We start from the raw sequence: 26652 nt of genomic DNA, 5'->3' as shown, positions 1-26652 counted from the left end.
TGACAACAGAGGTAATAGACAAAATAGCCCTAAACTTCAGTGCATAGAGGTAGGTGTAAATAGTACTAGATTATAGCTAGTATTCATAAAAGTAAATATTCTCTAGACCACAAGGATAAAACTCATAAAAGTTTGGTAAAAGTCATCAAGCAAATAATTCTCTAGTCATCTGAATCACCAAGGTGGCACAATAGATAGATTAGTGGTCAGAAGTCTGAAAGACCTACTGTGTTAACTGTTGTTTGTCCCTGGACAACTCATTTCACCCCTGCTTATTTTTGTTTTCTCAACAAATAAAATAGGTTAAATCGTTGCATTTACCTCTCAAGGATGTTGTAAAGAACAAATGAAACTACATAGTGTTTAATACAATGCCTGACACATAGTAAATACTTAATGCTAACTTATTCTCTTCCTATTTGGTGAGGATTCTGAGAATGCTTCTCTTTGCTTCATATCCATATTTTTTACCCTGCTATAAAGTTTTATATTATTGTCATCTGGTCTGATCTTTCATAGAGATGCAATGGGATAGATAATTAGAGCTGAAGTTTAAATGAAAAGTGACCTAAAATAGCATAAGATACAGAAAGTAGGAAAAGATTCCAATGTTTTGATGTGGAGATTTGAGAAAACAAAGAAATAGATAGTATTTGATTAATGCAAATTTTTTTTAAATTCCAAATAACACCTAATAATAATGCAGCTATACTATTTTGTGTTTACAAAAAATAAAAGCAACTGAGTGGAATTTGTTTCCCTAAGATTTAGAAATATATCTTTTTAATACACTCTAAGACTTCTTTTAATTTGAATACATTTTGAGTATCTCTTGGATTTTCAACAGCTTCATACACAATGTGAGCTTTGATTTCTTTCAAGAGGCCTGACATCAAACTTAATAATAAAAAAGAAAGCAGGTAGTTTTTTTTTTTTAATTCTTTCTCAGCATCTCTGAGCATAAAAATTTCTACCTTGTTCTTTGTAACCCTACTGTATCCTTTCTCAGTCTGTAGCAGAGCAGAAATAAAAAAGGACAATACCCAGTAGACTGTGACTGCTGATGTGCAGAGAACCTTTAATTGCCTGCTGTGGTTTTTCAACTGCAGAGTTTCTCAAATAGTTCCATACTGTAACAGGCAAAATTCATTAATCAGGTTAATATCTGGCTACTGAATTTTTGAGGATTAATTTATTTGCATGTATATAAAATTCTTTAAAATGATTCATTCAGAACTTCCCAAAGAAACACTAAAACTCCCCTGAAATGCCTTGTGTTTTCCACCAGATACACTTCTGTTCTTTTTGGAATGTTTATAAAGGATCTTGGAAGTAAAGAAGACAATGCTTTACCCTAGAAGTTAATTAAGAACAAACAAACATACCACATCACTGTTTTGCCATGCATTTAGAATTTGAGAATGACATAATTTTCACTCCAAAAGAATGTACACTTTATTGAACCAAAACAAAAGATAGAGAAGGACTTGTGGTGTTACACATCATGAAGATTCCAAATGACATCAAAATGTGTCTAATTGCAAATATCCCATGACTCTTAAGGAAGGAGGTAAGGAACAAACTTTCTACAATTAATGCAAGGGAGCACAGCAAACTCAGACAGGAGTACTTTTTGTTGTTCAGTCATTTCAGTCTGTTCCAACTCTTTGTGACCTCATTTGGGATTTCCTTGGCAAAGATATTGGAGCGGCTTGTCACTTCCTTTTGTAGCTCATTTTATAGATGAGGAAACTGAGGCACACAGAGTTAAGTTACTTGTCTTGGCTCACATAGCTAGTAAGTTGCTAGTGAATTCAGGTCTTCCTGAGTGAAGGTCCAATGCTCTATTCACTGTCCTTCCTTAGATGCCTGAGGAGTACTTGGGTAATATATAAACTGGATTTAATTTGTCTCCATTTGGGGAAAGTGGCATGCAAATAGGACCTCTTGGGCCAGAAAAATAGTGTGGGACAATGGAAAGAATGCAGAATTTTGATAAAGGTTCAAATCTTAGCCCTGCTACTGAGAGAAACCAATATGATCTTGGGCTAATCCCACCACCTTTTGCTTCTAAAAACCAAGTAAGAGTTGGTATGTTATGGAAAATAGCCGAGCAATACTCTGACTTCTGCAAAGAATCCACAATCCTTGAATGACTCAATGCTCTGCAGCATATTTGAGTGTTCAGGTACCATAGCTGAATCTTGAGTCCTCTTTTCAAATCAAATACTCATAAATGCAAATGTGAATATATATATGTGCACATGTGTATACATATGTTTGTAGTTATTAAATTTCAGATTCTGTAGAGACCAAACGCAAATTCAGACAACTCAACACCATTTTTTTAACTGCTTGAGCTGAATAGGCTCTGACTAAAAAATATGTTTTAGCATTTTGCTATGAAAACTTGGAATGAATAATTTTCACATGAGGTATTATATAAACTTGTAAGTTAATATTAATAATTTCCATAGCACTAATGCGTATTGAGTGTTTCTATCCTAATAACTCTTTGAAGTAGACATTATTGTGCCATTTTGTGGCAAAGGAAACTGAAACTCAGATCAGTCAAATAATTGGTCCGGGGTCTCACGAATAATGAATGATAGAACCAGGATTCAAACCCAGTCTTTATACTCTCCCATGCTTTTTCTCTAATGTCATGTGTCAGAAATATACCAGACACTTCAGGCCATTAAGCCACTTTCAGATCTCCAAGTCTTATCCATGGATATTTAATACTCACCCAGAAGAATGCAAGCACTTATAGGGCAAGGACCTTACTTTGGTAATTGCACTTATACCGTGCTAGGCACATGCAAAGTGCTTAATAAATGCTTCTTTGTTGAGTAATTGTTTGGTTACCGAATGTACAACAGTAGCTATTGTAGGATAAAACCTCAATGTTGAAAATCAATTTTCATTTGACCCAATAAGAAGGGAAAAATACATTTTTGCAAAGTAATCATAATGAGTTATTTGACTGTGAGGGTCAAGCAGATTTAAGCCTGTCTTTAAAGCAACTTGGTGATTTATACTATAAGCATAATATGAAAGTAATTTAAATTAATTTTATTGAGCAGGATGAGATCCATCAGGATGGTGCTCTGCAATGGGAGACAGAGAACCTGACATACTGGCTCTTCTGAGTCCTTCCAGGGAAAAAAATAAATCTCCTTCTGCAGAGAATCTCTCTAGGAAAGTTAAAAAGTCAGTGGGGACTTAAGGAGAAATTTGCCTGGTATTTAGCCACTGAAATAAGAAGGAGGCCATCTGTTAACTTCAAGGTTTAATTACTTTGGCTAACTTGCAACTAAATTCAGTTATTTCTGCCCTGCCAAAGAGGTGAAAATATAGTCAAAATTAGGATGTAATATTTTTAAATACACACATAAAAAAAAAACAAAACCTCTATATGATTTTTTGCCCCCTAAATATCAAGGACCAGAGGCAAAGTTCCACTTACTCCAGTTACCGCAATGAGTAAAAGCAAAAATAGACATTAGAGTGGACTTTTAAAGGTTTTTTTTTTTTAATTTCATTCAACTAATGGGGCTTTAGTGGGGATAGAGAAAATGTACATAAAATTCTTGGTAAACTATTAAGCACTAATTATAATTCAGCTGTGTGGGCATACATGTATGTGTAGACACACATATTTATATCATATAAATTGATATATACAATATATGTGTGTGAAGTAGTATACACATATAGAGGTACATGTATGTGTGTATACAAATGCATACATATATGCATATGCATATAAAAGTTATTGTGTTTCTTTTGGACAGAGGAGTTTTTTGATGGCCTCTTTCATATCCTTGTTCCTCAAACTATAGATAATTGGGTTAAAAAAGGGGGCAAGGACAGCAAACATCACTGCAATAGTTGTGTCCCAGATTGGAGGGTAAGTAGCTGAAAAACGTAGATACATGAGTCCTACACTGCCAAAAAACAACAGGAACACTGCAAGATGGCTGGCACAAGTGGAAAAAGCCTTTTGGCGACCCTCTTTTGAGGGTATCCTTAGGATCACAATGATAATTCGAATATAGGAGAGGGTAATGATTAGGGCAGTAGAGAGAATGGCAATAGCATGGAATATATCCTGCACCAGGAGCATAGAGGTATCTTTGCAAGCCAAGTTCAGCACAGGAGCAAAGTCACAGAAGATCTGATGGATCTGATTAGAGCCACAGAAGGGTAGGGTGGAGATCCATGCAATCTCAGGCAATAAGATAAGGAAGCCAAAGACACAAGAAACAATGTTTAACTGGGCACAGAGCCTGGGCGTCATTATGGTTGGGTATCTGAGGGGATTACAGATCGCAATATACCTGTCAATGGCCATAGTCATCAGCAAGATGCCTTCAGTGTTTCCAAGAGAATGGAAGAAGTACATCTGTAGGAGGCAACCAGTGAAGGAGATGGTCTTCTGGTCACTGACAAGGTTGGAGAGCATCTTGGGGATGGTGGCTGTGGTGTACCAGATCTCCAAGAAGGAGAAGATGCTGATGAAATTGTACATGGGGTTGTGGAGTCGGGTATCCAGCCTTACAGCAATGAAGATCATGAGGTTCCCAGTGACAATAAACAGGTAGATGAGGAGCAAAGGGATGAAGAACAAGAAGCCCCCTTCCTGAAATTGGGGGAACACAGAGAAGAAAAACTCTGTCACCATTGATTGGTTCTTATTCTCCATATCATAGGTAGAATCACCTGGGAAAGGAAGAAAAAACAAATAGTGGCCCCTACATCAGAAGGCCATGTCTTTTGGTGTATTTTAAAGCACAAATCAACACCTTCCCTCTTCCCTTCCCCACCACTTACCTATTCAATGCTTAAATTTATATGATTTACAGTTGAGAGTTACCTCAGAAATTTTCTTGTGACCCTCTTGCTTTTACTTTCAATCATGTGTTTTGATGATCTCCATTCTATACTATAGTCTTTCTCTAATAGCTTATCCTAAAGTAGAGGAGATACTAGGTTCTTGGAGGCTAGGACTCTCTCTGTTTCCTGGTGTTCCCATCTCTAACATCCTTCATTTCTGCAGGCAGAAGAGCATTACAACAGCTTTTCTGAGGTTAGCAGGAGATGAAAAACTATTTCAATTGAGTTTTCCCTTGGTGTCCAAACTTCTAGGGGAAAAAAGCACCTGGTCAGAGTGGGCCACTAAATAGAGCCCTAAATTTGGCAAAACATAAAAAGACCTGATGGTGACTTGAGATTCAAGTCCCTTTGCTTAATTTGTGATATTGGTGAGGTCACAACATGTGAGCACTTTGGTTTCCTTACCTAGCAGAAGAGGCAGAGTAATATATAGTGGGAAGAGCATAAGTAGTAGTAGTCTCTCGGTAACCGAGGATGACGATTGTCTTTGTGCGTTTTCATCTATGGTGTATAGATGAGTGTACACAGAGACAGCTGTGCATGGAGATTTAAGTGGAAAAGTCGTTAAGAATTCAACTTAAAAGGGCTCAAATTCAACTCCAGGTTCCATCACTTAATGTTTGAGAAAACTGAAGCAGGCTCTCTGTTTGCTTCAGTTTTCTCATCTGTAAAATATATTTAATACTTGCAGTACCTATTCAAGAAATAATGCCTCTAGAAGCTAAAGGTCTATTGTCATTGATTGTCATCATCATCATCAACATAGCTAGCATTTATGTAGTTTTTTAAAGTTTGCAAAATACTTCACAAATATTTCATTTTATCCCGACACCAATCTTAGAAGACAGGTCTGGTTATTATCCCCATTTTACAGATGAGGAAACTGAAGCTGAAAGAGTTAATACAAAATATATAGCTCATGCTTGATCCTGGATTTGAACTCATATTTTTCCTTAATTCAAGGCCAACATTTTATTGACTACATTATCTGGTCTCCTTTATAAAACAATTAAGTGTCATACAAATTATAATTATTTTAATTATTATTGACTTTTATAGGTGATGCTTAAATTAAAGCAATAGTTTTGGAGCCAGAAAGACTTGAGTTCAAACCCTATATCTGACACATAGTTGCCATCTGGGCCCAGGCAAGTTCCTTAACTATCAAATGGAGGGGGCTGGATTAGTTGGCCTCTGAGGTCCTTTACAAAACTATAATAAATAGCACTTATTTAGTACTTTTTAGTTATGTAAGCATTTTTATATGTTCACTCATTCAATCCTTAACTCTGGGAGCTATGTGCTATTATTTTCCCCTTTTAACAGATGAGGAAACTGAGACACAGAGAGTTTCATAAACTTTCCTAGGGTCACATAGCCTTTAAGTGTTTGAGGTCAGAATGGAATTCAGGTCTTCCTAACACTAGGTCCAAAGCTTGATCCACTGAGCCACCTACAGGCCTATAATCCTAAGACACCACTTTAAGGTTCACAGAGTGCTTTTGATTCATTATCTGCATTATAATCTTGTGAAATAATATCTATAAAATGTGCAGCATAGTACCTGGCATGTCGTAGACAATAAATATTCATATCCTTTCCATATCTCCTCTCTTCCCCCTTGCTTACAGATGAGGAAAAAGAGGAAATTCTTACAAATAAATGAAATGTCTTCTAGTAAGATTCAGAAGCAGGATTCATCAATCTAGGCACTTCCTGACTCCCAGTCCAGCTGTCTCATCCCTACACTAGGTTCCCTCTCAAAAGGGTTAGGCAAGCTTCTATTGAAGAGTCCATTTAACTTGACATCCTAAGCAAATGATAAGGTCTGGCACATCCTTCAAACAAAGAGAGAAATCAAATCTAGGCTTGTCAGTGCATTAACTGTCTTCTGTCTGGTGTTCGATTCCTTAAGAGGCTAGAGGCTCATTGGAGAAGGCTGGTTCCCAGATGAGGAATTTTTGGCCAAAGCCAATCGTTAAAACATTTACAAAGTCAGAGTACTTGGATTGTCACCTGCACTGGTGTGGAAATCAAGATATTTTGCAAGATTTTCTAAATATTTAAGCAATATTTTTTGTTGTTATTGTTCAGTCATTTTCAGTTGAGTTCAATTCTTCATGAAACCATTTGGGATTTCTTGGTAGAGATACTGGCTGGAATGGTTTGACAAATCTTTCACTAGATCATTTTTCAGATAAGGAAACTGAGGTAAACAGGGTAAGGTGATTTGCCCAGGGTCACATAGCTAGTAAATGTTTGAAGCTGGATTTGAACTCAGGAAGATGAGTCTTCCTGATTACCCACTGCACTACCTAGCAAAATCTAAGCATTAATAAAAGCAGGGTTTCAAGAGAAGTTGAACAGATAAACATCTATCACAACAATACAATGGTTATAGTTAGGAGCAACAGAACAGGGAAATCATTTATCACACTACTTTTTCAGTGAGGACAGATATTAGTCATGAGGGGTTTAACATGACTCACAGAACTTTCCTCCAACTGACTAGATGATGTCTCCAGGTCCTCGTGGTTCTTTAGTTTTTTCCCCCCTAAATCCATGTTTTCAAACAAAAGAATCATTCAAAGAGAGATGCATAGGACTTTGCCTATCTGATCTGATCTCTTTCCCCAATTTCTGTTCCTTAGTCCAATAGAGGATTTTACCTCTTCAGGGAAACTTAATTCCCTGACATAGTAGTCCTCTCCATGGTCCAGATGTCCCTCTAAGCACAAAACTTACCACTAATTCTACTCACATTCACCTCTGCCAGGTATCCTGAGCACTTTCTCCTTTCCTCCTTCCTGGCATCTTTAATGTCTTTGTAGTGCACCAACAGTGGAGGTCTATAGCACCTTCTCAGGAAATAGTACAATTTGGAAGATTGTCTCTACTGGGATTTTTTTCCCTCATGGCTTCAGTTCCAAATCAAAAATAATCTTTTCTCCCATGGAGTTTATTATGATGTTTATTTGCTCACAGGTGGGCTTCTCACTTATTAGATCCCCAGATCCCTATGAAATCAGGAGTATGAACAAAAGTAAATATCCAATACAAAAATTTTTGGAGATTTCTGGTTCTGCTTTGCTCATTCACTGTCCCCTACCTGAAAACCCTTCTTTTAAACCCTCAGGCCATCCATTAAGACTGAGCTTATATGCTCTTTCCTACATCATGCCCTCTCTGATATCATCCTTAGTTGATACTAGTCTTTCTCATCCTCAGACCTTGCTTAGCACCTTCCAACTCACTTGCACATTTACCACATCTTCTTTTCATTAAAATTACTTTGTATTATCCCTCTAATATTATAATCCCTAGGAAGATAAGAACCTGACTCTATTGAATTGTGTATCTTTCTCTAGGGCACAGAACATTGCAGTAATTCAATAAAGGTTTATTTAATTAATTCCATTGGCTTCCTGGCCATGCATTTTGGTGTAGTAGAAAGAGAAATTAATGGTGTCTGAAGTGAGAACTCTTATAAATGCTTGTTGGATTGTTTGGATCCAATTGTATCTGAGCAGTGGTATTAGTTCTATCTCTAATTATCCCTGTCTCAGGATAATTATTAGCCTCTCTGAACTTTAGAGTCATTGGCTAATTCAATCCATTCATTTTTTGGACAATAATAGAATCATAGACTTAAAGTTGAAAGGAATTATAGAGGTCATCTAGTTCAATCTCTTCATTTTACACATTAGAAAACTGAGGACCAGGTAATTTGAGTGACTTGCCTAAGGTCACTTAAGTAATGAGTTCAGAGGTTCTCTAATTCCAATATTTTATATATATATATATATATATATATATGCATACATACATATATATTCAACTATATCATAACTCATTTATAACTGCATAAATAGCTCTTTTATGGTCATATTCAGCCACTTCAGAAAGTGTCAGGGTGATGAGTTTTTTCTCCTTTTTTATAAATTTTATAAAGTAAAGACCTGACCAATGGAAGCTCTGTTCTACCTGCTTCCTGTGCATATGGAAAAGACTGGGGAGCCTACTTAAAAAAAAAAAGCCAAGGTTACATGCAATGGAAGGACACTGCTGCCTGATATGAAACACGTTCAGAAATTCTGTAACTTATTTCTGTTTGCTTTCCAGATGGTGAAGAGATAAACTGCTGATTGGTGGAGGAACCAGATTCATTCAAAAAGGTACTAACCAGTCAAAGCAAGTCTCTTTGATCCCCAACCATGGGAATGCCATAAGTCAGATAATGGGGTCAGTCTACCCCTAAAGCAGGCAATATGCAGAGTGGGGCATTTGGAGAGGGCAGCTGTGAGGAAAATGAAGACTCTGAGGATAAGAAATTGCTTTCTTAGTAGGTTTTTGATGAAAGCAAGAGGAATGAATAGCTGAAATTGGCCCATGTGTAGCACCTTGGTATTGGTACAGAGTAAGAATTCCATTTTCTTCTGCCCTGGGACCTATAGTAGGGTTTTTGCAGTGAAGAGGACAGTCAGAGCTTTCTTAAATCTCCCCAGAGGAAAGTACCATCCATAAGAATTTCTAGGATCTGATGATGGGCAGCTGCTGAGAATTTTATAGGAGTTTCTTCTTTGGAGGAAACAACCCTGGGGCATTACATTAATGCAATTAAAATTATTAATCCATTAATTATTCCTCCTTTTGTATACTGTAATTTCTGGCATGATTATATAAACAAAGTTTAATACAAAAACATTTTCACTGTATTACTTTTATGGCTATTATTATTTGTTTTGTTTCATGGCTATTAGTGAAATTAATTTTGTCATTTAGAGAAGAAAGGTGCTAAAAATTTCTTCCAAATGCAAGGAATGCTGCAAGTCTCTGAGTTAGAGAGAGAAGATGTTTTGAGTTTTTATGTCCCCCTGGGTAAGCATAATGTAGTCTATGAGCACATGATCCTTTTGTTGCTTCTATCTCTTTCATCTATGATTTCTTGCATTTAAGTGAAGGGACATTGGCAATGGCTACAACCCTGTGAGCTTCAATAGGTGAGCATAGTGAATCACTATGAGACTGTGAGCCACAATCCATGCCAAGTATGGTAACCAGATTAGCCACTGAGGAGTGAATCACCTATGACTTATTTGACTCAGCATAAATCAGATAGCCAGAAGGGTGAAAAAGGGAATTCATCCACTAATGAAATCAAATTTGGAAATAAAATTGATGGATCAATGCTGTGTAACAATCTTTTATGTTTGAGTTCACTTTCCCCAGGGACTAAAGTATAGGGGAGAGTCTGTCCCCAGGAGTTGGGAGAGATGTTTGTCATTCCTGTTTTTATTATATCTTTGGAGCAATTATCTTTTTGTAGAAATTAAATGATGTTAATTGTTTACATGGAAATGGAACAGTAATTTCTGAAGCTTAAAAAGGAAGGAAACAGCAAAATAGGAACTCAAGTAAATAGCCTTGAAGAAACACCTATTACCCTTAGGTGAGCAGATACCACTAGATAGAGATGAAGCCAGCCTAACTCTGGAAAACTGAATGTTAATATGTGTGGATGGTGAGAATAAGTCTACAGTATAACCCCATTCATTTTTATTGATATCTTTTTCCTTTTTTGCCATTTTCTTTTTCAAATATATGATTCCTTCTTCCCCTACCCAATCAGTCATCCCTGTGATGATGATTCTTATAAAGAGGGAAAAATAGTTCAGAAAGACCAATTACCTCATCCATCATAAATAATAACATATTCAGTATTTTATACCCATAGCTGCCCACCACTGCAAAGAGAAAAGAGGGCTTCATTTTCTTAGTTTCTTGAGGACTGAAATTGGTCATTCTAATTATCCAGAACTCATTTTAATCATTGGCAGAAAGATGTTGGAGGACTGCCTGCTTAATGTTTTTTGCAAAGGGCATGACCTAAAGTTGTCTTCTATGGAGATAGGTTGTGGTGGGGATTCTCATGAATGCAATATATTTTCAATATCACACAAATTTGGGAGATGCAATATTTTAACTTTACCAGCCTATCTTTGACTACCTTGCACTTAAGGTTTAATCACCCAGAGACTGAATATAAGAAAGGTACTCACCGTGTGATGATATTTCTTCCCCATTCTGCCTTCCAGAGTAGACTTTAGCCTGATGTTTATGCTGTTCAGGACATGTGGAGAAGATGCCACAGTCATGATGATAAACAGCTGCTTTGAAGGGAATCTGTTACACTATATAATTGAATGTCTCTGAATGAAAAGGAATACCATTTTGCTAAGATTTATGAAGTTTGGCAGTTTCCAAACCGTTCCACTCATCTCCTTAGTGATTAAAATTTTCTCCATCAATGCCAGTAACAGGAGGCTTTCTGGTTACCCTGGTTAGTGTAAGACACTGAGCCAGGAGGCTCAATAAATAGAAGATTACAGCTGTAGAGATGGCATAAATATCAAACTTTCTCCTGTCAGTGTGAAGCTTTCCAGGCGAGATTGCCAAATTGTTTCTGAATTCCCTATAGGGAAAATTTGAGCTATGGAGCAAGCTTCCCAATACCAGTCACATGAAGAAAACTTGGTAGCTTTTAAAGTATATCTTTTTATCTGCCTATTATATTTTCTACTGGAATCTCATAGATGATGATATGGTTGCAATATTTCAAAATTATTGTATACCAAGGATCAATGCATACTACAGAGGACATCAGATATTAAGGACCTCATTGGGTGCTGCCTGATCAGGCTGAGCTTGGGCAAAGGAATGAGAAAATACAAAGATAGAATCTACGATACTATGCCATTTGTGTTGAACATTAAATAGTGCTGTATGCTATATTGCCCTGAGAGCATAGCCACCACCCTGATGTATACAATTTTATCAACCCATAGGTTAGTGGCATTAGAAGATGCATGACAATCTTGAAGTTTATCTATCTATCTATCTATCTATCTATCTATCTATCTATCTATCTATCTGATCTATCTTCTGTCTGTCAGTCTGTCTGTCTTCTGTTTGTCTATCCAATTATCATCTATCTGTATATCTTTTTCTAGACAGACAGTGGTAACTACTAGCATAAATATTGTACACTCTTGCTATCCAGGGACTAATACACATAACTCCCTTTGAATGGACACCTATGTTATGCCTGCAAAAGTGGAGAAGTTGTTATAAGTCCCAAGTTTCTGGATGGCTTTTCTTTTTAATAGATTGTGAGAGGATACTTTTTAAATTTCAATATTGTTTTTCTGGTGGAGGTCCCATCTGCTGTTATGAGAAGGAAAATCATATCAGAGGGGGACTTTTTTCCATTTTTCATTTTTTAAAATTAATTTAGAATATTCTTCCATGGTCACATGATTCATGTTCTTTCCCTTCCTTCCTCCTTCTCCCCTCCCAGAACTGATGAGCAATTCAACTGGGTTTTACATGTATCATATGTTTTCCTTCTACATTTCTACTCCCACAGTTCTTTTTCTGGATGTGAATAGCATTCTTTCTTATAAGTCCCTCAGAATTGTCCTGGATTGTTGTATTGCTACTAGTAGAGAAGTCCGTTACAATTGATTGTGCCACAGTGTATCAGTCTCTGTGTACAATGTTCTCATGGTTCTGCTTCTTTAGCTCTGCATCAATTCCTAGAGGTCTTTCCAGTTCACATGGAATTCCTCCAGTTCAACATTCACTACAATAGTATTCCATCACCATCAGATACCACAATTTGTTCAGCCATTCCCCAATCAATGGACACCCCCCTCCCAATTTCCCAGGTTTTTGCCACCACAAAGAGGAGGCAATAAATATTTTTGCACAAGTCTTTTTCCTTATTCTCTCTTTGGGGTAGAAACCCAGCAGTACTATGGCTGGATCAAAGGGCAGACAGTCTTTTAAAGCCCTTTGGGCATAATTCCAAATTGCCTTCCAGAATGGTTGGATCAATTCAAAATTCCACTAGCAATGCATTAATGTCCCTATTTTGTCACATCTTTTGATTTCCTTTACATGCGTTCAGCCTACTCATCAGGCAGCTGCTGATCAGGTCCCCTTGATTCAGGAAATGCCTAATGTAATTCTAAGTCAAGATTTTATTGAAAAAGTTTGACAAATAAATAATAATTGAACCCAGGACACACATCAACTAAGGAAGTTCATTTCATCTACAGAAATTTTATTCATTTATTCACTAATTCACATATTTATTCATTTAGTTTTAATTTTTTTTTGCTTTTTTTCATTTTAAAAACATTTTATTGACATTTTGCTTTTACAAAATCTTACAGACTACTGCCCATCTGTGAGAGGTGTCTTATAGCAAAGTAAAACAATTACATAAAACTAGCCATAAGATGACTTCACCTGAAAATTCATACAACATCCTAGTTCTGTATTATCCTTCATCTCTCATTTTTATCTTTCAATTATTTTTTAAATTAATGGAAAGGATTTCTATTCACCCCAATCCCAAAACCCCATTGGGAGGGAAAAAGAAAAATATTATTGTAACAACTATATATAATCATATTTATTTATATTTAAGTATATTATATGTATTTATATCTAAGTGTATTATATAATGTGCATATATGTATATATCTTTATACATATATATGTATGTATATATATCATGCATGTAGGTTACTTGTGGGGGAGGATGTATATGGGTGTGCCTCATTCTGTACTCAACTCTATCACTTCTCTTCCAGGAGGAGAAGATGCTTCATTATTGGTCTTCTGAAACCATACATAGATGTGTAGATTTGAGTTCTTGAATCTTTTAAAACTGATTGTTTTTCAATTGCTTGATCACATGGGTCAATAGGGATATGGTTGCGGATGTAGATTCTAAATGATCACCCTATTGCGAATATCAATAATATGGAAATAGATCTTGATCAATTATACATGAAAAACCCAGTGGAATTGCATGTCAGCTACGGGAGGAATGGGGGAGGGGGGGAAGAATATGACTCTTGTAACCAAGGAAAAATATTCTAAATTGACTAAATAAAATTTTCAAAAATTAAAAAATAAAATTGATTGTTTTATAGTGCTGATAATCATATAAATTGTCCTTTTGATTCTGCTTATCGCATTAATGAATTTATGTCTTTAAAATCATTCATTTTTATAACATTGATTTTATAATATAAATTATTCTAATTCTATTTACTTCCCTCTGCCTCAATTTATGTCTCTCCATATCTCTTTGAAAAGAAATTCTCTATTTTTATAGTATTCAATCATATTCACATATCCCAGCTTAATTAATCTTCAATCATTAATTGGCATCCTTTTAGTTTTCAGTACCTTTCCCCCACAAAAAGATTCACTGTAAATATTTTTATACATATAGAATCTTTTCCAATTTCTTTGATCCCTTTTATTTAAATCAAGTGAATGTTTAAGTCCTGATCCATATACACATTAGTTTCTCCCAGCCACCGTGGCCCCCACCTGTGGTATGGCCTCTGGTTCCATTTTCTTAGAAAGGAGCTGTTGAATATAAAGTTCATGTCAAGAGGTTTTGAATTATGGGCAATGAATGTAAGGGTTTTAAATTTAGAATTGATGAATTGTTGCTCCTGTAGTTGATGATTGTTCCATACAACACTAGCCCTTAAATTCCCACTCCCAGCAAGGCTTATATATGTGTGCATCATAAATAACATTTGTCATGTGCACTTCAATCTCTTGCGTGCATTTAAAATCATACTGGGTATATATTTTGGTGGGCTCAGATTATTTAATCACACAGCTAAAAGAAGTGTCTAAACCAAACTGGACACACATACAACAGGTATTAAACTGCACTCTCTTACAATGATGATCTTTAGTGTGCACGTGGTCTTGTAATAGCCTTTACAAAATTTTTGATTCTGGCAAGAGACTTCTCAGACTCTGCCAAAGCTCTGTGCTGATTCAGTCAGGCATCCAAATGACAAAAAGACCTGCAATGAAGGCAGTAAACACTTCAACTAGTCCCTATTTTGGCATGTTGATGATACTGCAAAAATAGAAATAGCTTTTGTTCAGATTATGCATGAAGACATGTTATACCTGTGACAGGTATAGTCTGCACCCAGAAATTCTTTTATATCTAGGATTCCATAATACTGGTCATCAGATAACAGTTTAAAGACCCTCTCTCTCATCATGGAGTAACACATTGATTGTCACCCACAAATCTTCCTACAAAGAGCCATAGCCATAGTCCATAAGATCTTTTTCTGAACTATAAAAGCTAGGATCTGGTGAAATAGTAGGGTCTCTTCCATTAGCCAAATATTTGGAAGACAAATTAGTTCCACAACTGGTGTAATTACCATCCATCAGATGACACCTTTTAGAACCAATTACTCTCTTATAGATGATCCATTTTAACTTTCTATATGTTCTACTTCTTACCTCTCCAGTATTTTGAACCACACTCACTGTCAGCCTCATGAAGTATTCTCAAGAATCACAACTTTCAAAATATTTTGTAGGAATACAACCATTCAGGAGAACAATTTGGAACTATGTTCAAAGGACCGTACAACTGCATAATATTTGATGCAGCAATACCACTATTAAATCTGCGTCACAAAGAGGTCAGAGAGAGGAAAAAGACCTACTAATGCAAAAATATTTGTAGCAGCTTTTTTATGGTGATTACATTGAAATATTATTGTGCCATAAGGAATGATAAACAAGACAATCACAAAAAAACCCTTAAAGGACTTACATGAAATGATGCAAAGTTAATGGAATGAGCAAAACCAAGAGAACATTGTACACAGTAACAGCAATAATGTATGATGAACAACTGTCAATGACTTGACTATTATCAACAATGCGATAATCCAAGAGAATTCCAAAGGACTCATGATAAAAAAGGCTATCCACAGCCATAGAAGAAATTGATAAGGTCTGAATGAAGATTGAATCATATCATTCTTAATTTTATTTCTTTCATTAACTTTTCTATAATGTAAGCAATATATCATCTTTCACATGACAACATGGAAATATGTGTTACATGATATCATATGTACAACCTATGGCACATTATCTGTAATCTTGGGACAGAGGGAGAGGTGAAAGGAGGAAGAAAACATGAATTTAAAATGCTATTAAAATTGCAACCATATGTAATGTGAAAATATAAAATTTAAATATACATATATATAACATTATTTAGGAAGCATTGATCATCTAGTTCTCAAAACTTTTGCCTATGTGTGAACAGAAATGTATTTAACCCTGTACTACCCAATTGTATCTAAACTAAAGTTGGATTTCATCTAAGAATCACTGAATCTCTGCGGACAAATCACCCTGAGCAAAGGATCTAAGCTTCTCTTGATTGGCAAACCAGAATTTCTTGTTAGATTCAATGGCCCCAAAGCACTTTTGGGGCCTGTCCTATCTCATCCTCCTTTCAAGAAAGATTTCAGGGATCAAGTCTGTACTATCAGATACTATGGACACAGAAGGTTATGATGACAACTTTGTTATTTATTGGAGTGCTTGAAGAGATACCATAAAGTCAGCAGTAATTTGTTTACTTTAAGTGAGTTCAACATGGCTTCTTAGCCCACTCTTAATCTTGCAACTGGGTCAGGGTTTGTTGTGGTTGACCTTATCCTTTTATCCTTGAAAAAGGCAAAAAATCCCAACTTATTTTCATGGCCCTGGGAGAACCTGGGTACAGCCTCAGCTTAGAATCAGACTGTTTCAGCCTTTCCTTGAGATATGGAGAAAAATTATTTCACAGAAGGATCACAATTCAATATTAGTTTTCCATGCCCATAATTGTGTTATTATCACTTAAAAACTTCTCTACATCCATGTTAATGAACTCCAAAATTCCTTCATCTGATGATTATCTTTTTATCATTCCATATTTCCCAATGCCTTATGATCCCAATTCCATCCTCAGTGTGATCACCAGTCTTCTACCCTCCCAATTATTTACCAGATGACCATTTTATATAGGCTTTTCTCTCTTCCCTTTCTTATTTATTTGGAAAAACATTAGCATCTATTTTGCCCCTTCATCCTATCAATGATCATGTCTTGCCAAATCCCAACATTGTTTTCCTCCCAACATCTAACTCTTTCATCCCATTTATATACTAGAGAAATTCACAAAACCATGTTGGATTGGATCCACTTAAATTTATGTCATATAATTTTAACTGAGCTCTAACTTCAGCAAGTCAATCCTTTGACATTTCTCTAATCAAGCCACTAAACCTCTAATGACTGTGCCTGTTAGATATATTTTTTTATTTCTCAAGTCTCTTATAATATCCCATCCCAATCCCACCAATTGAAGACCTACCCTCATTCACTTAAAAATGGAAGTCATTCATCTAGAACTACTTATCATTCCTTCCTCCTCATCTCATATCACTCAGACATCTTCCCCTCCAATGTCTTTCTCCCCTATGTCTCACACAAAGAGATGACTCATCTCCTTATCAATTCTTCTATAGGCACCCCTGATTCCATCTACTCTAATCTTCTCTAATAGACTTTTCCACTATTATTTCCATTCTTTGTCTTGTCTTTAATCTTTTTCTATCCACTTCCTTCCTGATGATAATATGTTTACATCTCCATCATCTTAATTTAAAAATAAAATAAATCTCATTTGATCAGAGTATCCTGCCTCTCTTACCTCCTTCTCTGCTAAATTCCCTGCGAAAACTGCTTACACAAAGCATCTCAACCTCCTCCCTACTCACTAGGTTGTAAATGCTTTCCAATCTGACTTCTAACTACCATTCAACTTAATCTCCTCTGTCTAGAATTGACAGTTATCCCCCTAAATGCCAAATATAATGGCCATTTCTCAAGCCTGATTCTTCTTGACCTCTTGGCTGCCTTTTATACAGTTGATCATCCTCTTCTCTGGGATATTCTCTCCTTTCTATATTTTATTTACACTGTTCTTTCCTGGTACTCCTCTACTTGCCTGACCATTCATCAGTCTCTTTTGTAAGATCTTCATTCAAATCATTCCCACTGACTGTGAGCAACCTCTAAGGACCTGTTGTCCTTTCTTTTAATACTATCTCACTTGGTGATCTCATCATTTTCCATTAGTCATATTTATTGCTCTATGCACATCATTCCCAGGTGTGTGTGTGTGTGTGTGTGTGTGTGTGTATTCCTAGTTTCTCTTATGATCATCATTCTTATCATCCAGTTTTTGTACTTTAAAATGATATCTCATAGGGATCTTAAACTCCATTTTCCAAAGTATAACTCTATCTTTCTCCAAAACCTTCCTTCCTATATTCCTATTACTTTCAAAAGTATCACTATTCTCCCAGTCTTCTAGGCTCCTCACTCTATTATCAATCTCAGCTTCTTACCTGATCTCATCCATATATCCAATGTGGTAGCAGTTCTTGTTTTTTATACTTTCACAACTCTCTCTCCTGTGTGAGTGTGTGCCTGTGTGTGTATGCATGTGTTCAAATTTCCCCTTCTTTCTATTCATATAGTCACTATCCTAATTCTCTGAAGAGTTCTTTTGAAAACCTGCCAAGGATCTCATACTTAAAAGAACCAAGAGTTAAATTATTGAATAAAAAGAGATTTAATAATCTCAGTCCTTTTTTGACTACTTCTCCTGCCATTAAGGTAGCAGCAGAAAGGGGTCACATAGACTTGAGGACCTGCTTTATATTTTTATTTGTTTTTGAATAAGTGAAAATAATGTAAATGTTAAACAACATTGAGGGAGGCAGTATAAGGGATGTTGTACAGGTCATGTATATGCTAATTAGATTAGATGAATTTTAAAAACTCTTGCAATTCTGATATTATTTTACCTCAGCCATGTTGGCCTTAGAACCAGGGACATGCATCCCTAATTATCTCTGATCACATTAGTTCATACTCACCCACTCATCCTATGCAAATGCTTCTTCCCCATATTCTGGAACTGAGCTTTCATCCCATCAATCATTCAGCTGAATGCAAGTTCTTGTCAGTCCATTGAACCTTTAAGGAACCAAATGCCTCTTTAACAGATTCTTTCATTTCTTCAACTCCATTCCAAATATTTTAATTAACATAATTTCTTCCTAATCTGGAATTTCAAAGAGGTTTCTAAAATTATTGATATTGTCAACTCTTCTAAAACAATTCTAATTTTGTGGCCCCTGCATAATATTTCTTTTTTTTCTTTTAAACATTATTTTATTTGGTCATTTTCAAACATTAATCATTGGAAACAAATATCATTTTCTTTTCCTCCCTCCCCCCCATCACCTCTCCCATAGCCGATGCGCGATTCCACTGGGTATCACATGTGTCCTTGCTCCGAACCCATTTCTATGTTGTTGGTATTTGCATTAGGATGTTCATTTAGCTTCTCTCCTCAATCATATCCCCTCAACCCCTATAGTCAAGCAGTTGCTTTTCCTCAGTGTTTTTACTCCCACAGTTTGTCCTCTGCTTGTGGATAGTGTTTTTTCTCCTAGATCCCTGCAGATTGTTTAGGGACATTGCATTGACACTAATGGAGAAGTCCATTATGTTCGATTATACCACAGTGTATCAGTCTCTGTGTACAATGTTCTTCTGGCTCTGCTCCTTTCACTCTGCATCACTTCCTGGAGGTTGTTCCAGTTTCCTTGGAATTCCTCCACTTTATTATTCCTTTTAGCACAATAGTATTCCATCACCAACATATACCACAATTTGTTCAACCATTCCCCAATTAAAGAGCATCCCCTTATTTTCCAATTTTTGGCCACACAAAGAGCGCAGCTATGAATATTCTTGTACAAGTCTTTTTCCTTATTACCTCTTTGGGGTACAAACCCAGCAGTGCTATGGCTGGATAAAAGGGCAGACAGTCTTTTATTGCCCTTTGGGCATAGTTCCAAATTGCCCTCCAGAATGGTTGGATCAGTTCACAACTCCACCAGCAATGCATTAATGTCGCAACGTTGCCACATCCCCTCCAGCATTCATTACTTTCCTTTGCTGTCATGTTAGCCAATCTGCTAGGTATGAGGTGATAACTCAGAGTTGTTTTGATTTGCATCTCTCTGATTATCAGAGATGTAGAACACTTTTTCATGTGCTTATTAATAGTTTTGATTTCTTTAACTGAAAATTGCCTATTCATATCCTTGCCCATTTTTCACTTGGAGAATGGCTTGATTTTTTGTACAACTGGTTTAGCTCTTTATAAATTTGAGTTATTAGACCTTTGTCAGAGGTTTTTGTTATGAAGATTGTTTCCCAATTTGTTGCTTCCATTCTAATTTTAGTTACATTGGTTTTGTTTGTACAAAACCTTTTTAATTTGATGTAGTCAAAATTATTTTACATTTTGTGACACTTTCTAAGTCTTGCTTGGTTTTAAAATCTTTCCCTTCCCAAAGGTCTGATATGTATACTATGCTGTGTTCACCTAATTTACTTACAGTTTCCTTCTTTATGTTCAAGTCATTCACCCATTCTGAGTTATCTTGGTGTAGGGTGTGAGGTGTTGATCCAAACCTAATCTCTCCCACACTGTCTTCCAATTTTCCCAGCAGTTTTTATCAAATAGTGGATTTTTGTCCCAAAAGCTAGGGTCTTTGGGTTTGTCATAGACTCGTCTTGCTGAGATCATTTACCCCAAGTCTATTCCACTGATCCTCCCTCCTGTCTCTTAGCCAGTACCAAATTGTTTTGATGACCGCTGCTTTATAATATAGTTTGAGATCTGGGACTGCAAGGCCACCTTCCTTTGTATTTTTTTCCCATTATTTCCCTGGATGTCCTTGATCCTTTGTTCTTCCAAATGAACTTTGTTATGGATTTTTCTAATTCAGTAAAAAAAAATTTTGGAAGTTCAATGGGTATGGCACTAAATAGATAAATAAGTTTGGGTAGGATGGTCATTTTTATTATATTGGCTCATCCCACCCATGAGCAGTCAATGTTATTCCAATTGTTTAGATCTAGTTTTAATTGTGTGGAGAGTGTTTTGTAGTTGTGTTCATATAGTTCCTGTGTTTGGCTCAGCAGATAGATTCCAAAGTATTTTATTTTGTCTTGCTGCTGAAATGGGTTAGAGATAAATAGAAATGCTGATGACTTTGTGATAAGGAAATCACTTTAAACTTACATGGGTTTATTTTGTATCCTGCAACTTTGCTAAAGTTGTTGATTATTTTGACTAGCTTTTTGGTTGATTCTCTAGGATTCTTTAAGTAAATCATCATATCATCATCAAAGAGTGATAGCCCTGCATAATATTTCTAATGGTAAAATCTGAACTCTACTAAGATTCCAGCCCTCATAATCTCTCTACAAGATGATACTCTTATATCAGAGGAATTATCCAATCAAGGGCATCTCAATTTTTATTTTTGTTTTTATTTATTTTTTTTATTGTGTATAATGTATAGTATTCTTTTTTTATTTTTTAATTTTATAGTATTTTATTTGATCATTTCCAGGCATTATTCATTAAAGACAAAGATCATTTTCTTTTCCTCCCTCCCACCCCCCGTAGCCGATGCGTGATTCCACTGGGTATCACATGTGTTCTTGATTCGAACCCATGGCCATGTTGTTAGTATTTGCATTAGCGTGTTCGTTTAGAGTCTCTCCTCTGTCATGTCCCCTCAGCCATTGTAGTCAGGCAGTTGCTTTTCATCGGTGTTTCTACTCCCTCAGTCCTCTGCTTATGGATAGTGTTTTTTCTCCTAGATCCCGGCAGATTGTTCAGGGACATTACACTGCCACTAATGGAGAAGTCCATTACGTTCGATTATACCACAGTGTATTAGTCTCTGTGTACAATGTTCTCCTGGTTCTGCTCCTCTCGCTCTGCATCACTTCCTGGAGGTCGTTCCAGTCTCCATGGAATTCCTCCACTTTATTATTCCTTTTTGCACAATAATATTCCATCACCAACATATACCACAATTTGTTCAGCCATTCCCCAATTGATGGGCATCTCCTCGTTTTCCAATTTTTGGCCACCACAAAGAGCGCAGCTATGAATATTTTTGTAGAAGTCTTTTTGTCCATTATCTCTTTGGGGTACAGACCCAGCAGTGCTATGGCTGGATAAAAGGGCAGACAGTCTTTTATTGCCCTTTGGGCATAGTTCCAAATTGCCCTCCAGAATGGCTGGATCAGTTCACAACTCCACCAGCAATGAATTAATGTCCCAACTTTGCCACATCCCCTCCAGCATTCATTACTTTCCATAACTGTCATGTTAGCCAATCTGCTAGGTGTGAGGTGATACCTCAGAGTTGTTTTGATTTGCATCTCTCTGATTATCAGAGATGTAGAACACTTCTTCATGTGCTTATTAATAGTTTTGATTTCTTTATCTGAAAACTGCCTATCCATGTCCCTTGCCCATTTATCAATTGGGGAATGGCTTGATTTTTTGTACAATTGATTTAGCTCTTTATAAATTTGAGTAATTAAACCTTTGTCAGAGGTTTCTATGAAGATTTTTTCCCAATTTGTTGTTTTCCTTCTGATTTTAGTTACATTGGTTTTGTTTGTACAAAGGCCTTTTAATTTGATGTAGTCGAAATTATTTATTTTACATTTTGTGATTCTTTCTATGTCTTGCTTGGTTTTAAAGTCTTTCCCCTCCCAAAGGTCTGACATGTATACTATTCTGTGTTTACCCAATTTACTTATGGTTTCCTTCTTTATGTTTAAGTCTTTCACCCATTTTGAATTTATCTTGGTGTAGGGTGTCTGGTGTTGATCAATTCCTAATCTCTCCCACACTGTCTTCCAATTTTCCTAGCAGTTTTTATCAAATAGTGGATTTTTGTCCCAAAATCTAGGATCCCTGGGTTTATCATATACTGTCTTGCTGAGGTCTCTTGCCCCCAGTCTATTCCACTGATCCTCCTTTCTGTCTCTTAGCCAGTACCAAATTGTTTTGATGACTGCTGCTTTGTAATATAGTTTGAGGTCTGGGACTGCTAGGCCCCCCTCATTTGTGTTTTTTTTCATTATTTCCCTGGATATCCTTGATCTTTTGTTATTCCATATGAACTTTGTTATGGTTTTTTCCAAATCAGTAAAGAAATTTTTTGGGAGTTCCATGGGCATGGCACTAAATAGATAAATAAGTTTGTGTAGGATGGTCATTTTTATTATATTGGCTTGTCCTACCCATGAGCAGTTAATGTTTTTCCAATTGCTCAAGTCTAGTTTTAGTTGTGTGGCGAGTGTTTTGTAGTTATGTTCATATAGTTCCTGTGTTTGTCTTGGGAGGTAGATTCCTAGGTATTTTATTTTGTCTAAGGTGATTTTGAATGGGATTTCTCTTTCTAGTTTTTGCTGCTGAGCTGTGTTGGAGATATATAGAAAAGCTGCTGACTTATGTGGGTTTATTTTGTATCCTGCAACTTTGCTAAAGTAGCAAAATAGATTACATATGATCATCCCACAATATTTCAGTTTCTGTGTACAATGTTATCTTGGTTCTGCTCATTTTACTCTGCATCAGATCATGGAGGTCTTTCTAATTCATATGGAAATCCAGCAGTTTACCATTTCTTATTGCACAATAGTATTCCATCACCATCATATACCACAATTTGTTCAGGCATTCCCCAATCAAGGACACCACCTCATTTTCAATTTTTTTTGCCACCACAAAGAGCATGCCTATGAATATTTTTGTACAAACATTTTTCATTGTAATCACTCTGGGGTACAAACCTAGTAGTGGTATTGCTATATCAAAGGGTATACATTCTTTTAAAGTACTTTGGGCATGATTCCAAATTGCCCTCCAGAATAATTAGATCAATTGGATCAAATCAATGCTCCACCAGTAGCGTATTAGTGTTCCAATTTTGCCACATCCCCTCCAACATTTATTATTTCCCTTTACTGTCATTTTGACCAATCTGCTAAGTGTGAGGTGATATCTCAGAGTTGTTTTAATTTGCATTTCTCTAATCAGGAGAGACTGAGAGTACTTTTTCATGTAATTATTGATGGTTTTGATTTCTTCATCTGAAAACTGACTATTCATATCCTTTGACCATTTGTCAATTGGGGAATGGCTCAATTTCTTGAGCATTTGTCTTAGTTTCTTATATATTTGGGAAATTAGACCTTTGTCAGATAATTTTATTATAAATTTTCCCCAGTTTATTGCTTCCCTTCTAATTTTGGTTGAATAGGTTTGGTTTGGACAAACTCTTTTTAATTTAATATAATCAAAATTATTCATTTTACATTTTATAATGTTCTCTATCTCAAGAGAATTCTCTTAATTTTATATTGTTGAAGAATAATGTCTTAAATCTGTCATGAAATTTCAAGTTTGAATGCCTGTGTTCCAAGTGAAATTAAAAATTAAATGCTAATGCACATTAGCCCAGGAAAGCTAGTCTCTCTTCCTGCCATCCCATACAGTGGAGCACCTCATCTTGTTCTTTTGATATGCTGTGAATATCAAGGAAGCACTGTGGCAGCCCATTTGCTATCCATAACATTATATAAAAACTTAACCTCTTTTATTGTCATGCAAAATCTTGATGCTATATTTCTTATGTTTCTATCCTACTTTTATATCTCCATAGAAGTTTCATTTTGATGCTCCATGGTGTCATTGAAGTGACCCTGAGATTTTATGTAAGGATGAAGTTCATTGCCTTTCTAAATGGAGTCATCCTATCCCAGTTAAAGTAAGTGATAAGATGCCCAAAGAACTAATCTGATTCATAGGCTACAGAAAGAAGTCTTTGATACCGGAGTAATACAGAAAAGGAAATTTGTTTAGATAAATCAATGAACATAGCCATGCCCCAGAAATTCTCAAATTATCACGTTAGTATGTAAGTGGGTTCATTGAAGACACTAGAGCAAAGTAGCAAGCCCAGCAAAACCTCTGGAGAAGCATCCTGGGAGGGAAAGAGAATAAGGAAAGAGAAGCCTAGGCTTTGCCCCTAAACCCACAAACATTTCCTCAGTCCAAAGAATTTTCAAACTTCCAAGGGTCTGGAGAATATTCAATTTCACAGTTCTCACTTTTACTGATTTATCTTGGATTTTAAAGCAAGAATATATCAACTAGAGTGTCAACTCTCTGATGGCAGAGACTGTTTTCTCTGTTTATCACTTCACGGTTTAGCTACAGTCGGTTCTCCTTCAGGAGTTTTGCTGGAACAGCTTCAATTTCTCTAATGACTCTGGTTCCAAGATAACTTGATGATTTTTAAACAATTCCAGATATATAATCAAATTCTCCAGCTTATGTAAACTCAGTTTCTATTCAATATAACTCCAGTTTCAAGGAATGTTTTTTGTACTAAGTCTAAAGTTTGTGGATAAGAATGAGCATCAACACTTAATCAGGATAAGAGTTATTTGATTGAGTAACCCACATCAACTCACTTTCCATTTAAAATATATGCCAAACTAACTGAAATTCTTGTAATTTTTACCAATCAGTGTGATACAGTGGAAGGAGCGCTGATCTATAGTGAAGGCTTTTCAAAAGAGAAAAGGCTCATACTCACAAGAAACTTATGATTTGTTGAAAACAAAACAAAAGATAAATAGAAGATCTGTGGCAGCCTGTGTCACAGCCACCAGGATCCACATTTGTCTTGATTTCGGGATATGCTACAGCACTCATGACCTGCAAAAAAGGACCTGTCACTAGGAGATAGTACAGCATAGTGGAAATAATGTTAGAGTTTTAATTCCAAACCTGCTGCTGAGAGAAAACAGTGTGATTTAAGGTAAGTCACTCTACCTGTATTGGACCTTAGTTTTCTCCCCTGTAAAAAGGGAGAGTTGAACTAGAGCAACTCTAAACTCCCTTCTACCTATACGACTTTGATCCTATAAGACTATAGACTAATTATGTGGTCATGATTCTTGAACACTCTTAATTACATTATTTTACAATGAGAAATAAATGAAGCCATGTACTTTTCTTTACAAATGTACTACCTGCCACCTAGAGTCAACCAGATTGCATAGTGAGTAGAAAACTGGATCTGAAGTCAAGAACATCCAAGATCAAAACTGTCCTCATACACTTATTCATTGTGTACTGCTGGGCAAATCATCTAGTCTCCATCTCAGTTTCCTCAACTATAGAATGGGAATGATAATAGCAACATTATTATCATTTAGGCTCTTTTAAGTTATGTTAGATTTTTCAAAACACAAACTATTCACTTCATTCAACAAGCAAAAAACAAATAGATCAAAAACTCATTATGAAATCTAAAACAAAATCATAAAAAATATTCTAGAATTACTAAGATAGTCATTTTCTTCTGTAAATTACAGAATAAAATATCCAAAACTCTTATCCAGTCTACTTATCATTGAGTAGTTGCAATATTCAGTTTCTTCTACTGATGGAAGGAAAGGTTCCAAGTTCTCCAAAAGTGGGCATATAATTCAGGACATATCATAGAAGTTCAGAATTGGAAGGAAATCTGGAGACCATCAAGTTTTAAAAAATACGTAAAAAGGAACCTCCACTATGTGATATGTGGCAAGTGGTTGCACAGTATTTGTTAGAACTTCAATGATGGGGACTCTTCTACCTTCTAAAGATTATTCTACTTAGGACCCTATCTATGTTCTAAAAGATGCACCCAATAGGCTACTTCCTTAGATAATAATCCATTTTTGTTCAGACATCAAATCTCTTCATTATTTGAGTTAAGAACAGGTATTACAATCTCCTCCATCCATAAGCTATAGAGGTACAGTCTAAATTTAGATCCCTAAATCAAGGAACAAATTATTTGACTATCTCTCCTTGGTAAGATAATA

General features: G+C 36.0%; 1 protein-coding gene and 1 pseudogene across 1 annotated transcript; both read right to left on the bottom strand.

The window, feature by feature from the left end:
• Positions 1 to 3775: 3775 nt before the first annotated feature.
• LOC100030247 (olfactory receptor 6K3-like) lies at positions 3776 to 4729 on the bottom strand. The gene has a single exon (XM_056814635.1). It carries the CDS (start codon positions 4706 to 4708, stop codon positions 3776 to 3778), a length of 933 nt encoding a protein of 310 aa, XP_056670613.1. The 5' UTR covers positions 4709 to 4729.
• Positions 4730 to 7811: 3082 nt separating this feature from the next.
• LOC107651097 (olfactory receptor 6K3-like) overlaps positions 7812 to 26652 on the bottom strand; it is a 29275-nt pseudogene continuing 10434 nt past the window's right edge.

The sequence above is a fragment of the Monodelphis domestica genome, chromosome 2 (genome assembly GCF_027887165.1).
Source record: "Monodelphis domestica isolate mMonDom1 chromosome 2, mMonDom1.pri, whole genome shotgun sequence".
Classification (NCBI taxonomy): Eukaryota; Metazoa; Chordata; class Mammalia; order Didelphimorphia; family Didelphidae; genus Monodelphis; species Monodelphis domestica.
The sequence above is the reverse complement of the archived record's forward strand: the minus strand, read 5'-3'. Positions and strand labels throughout refer to the sequence as shown.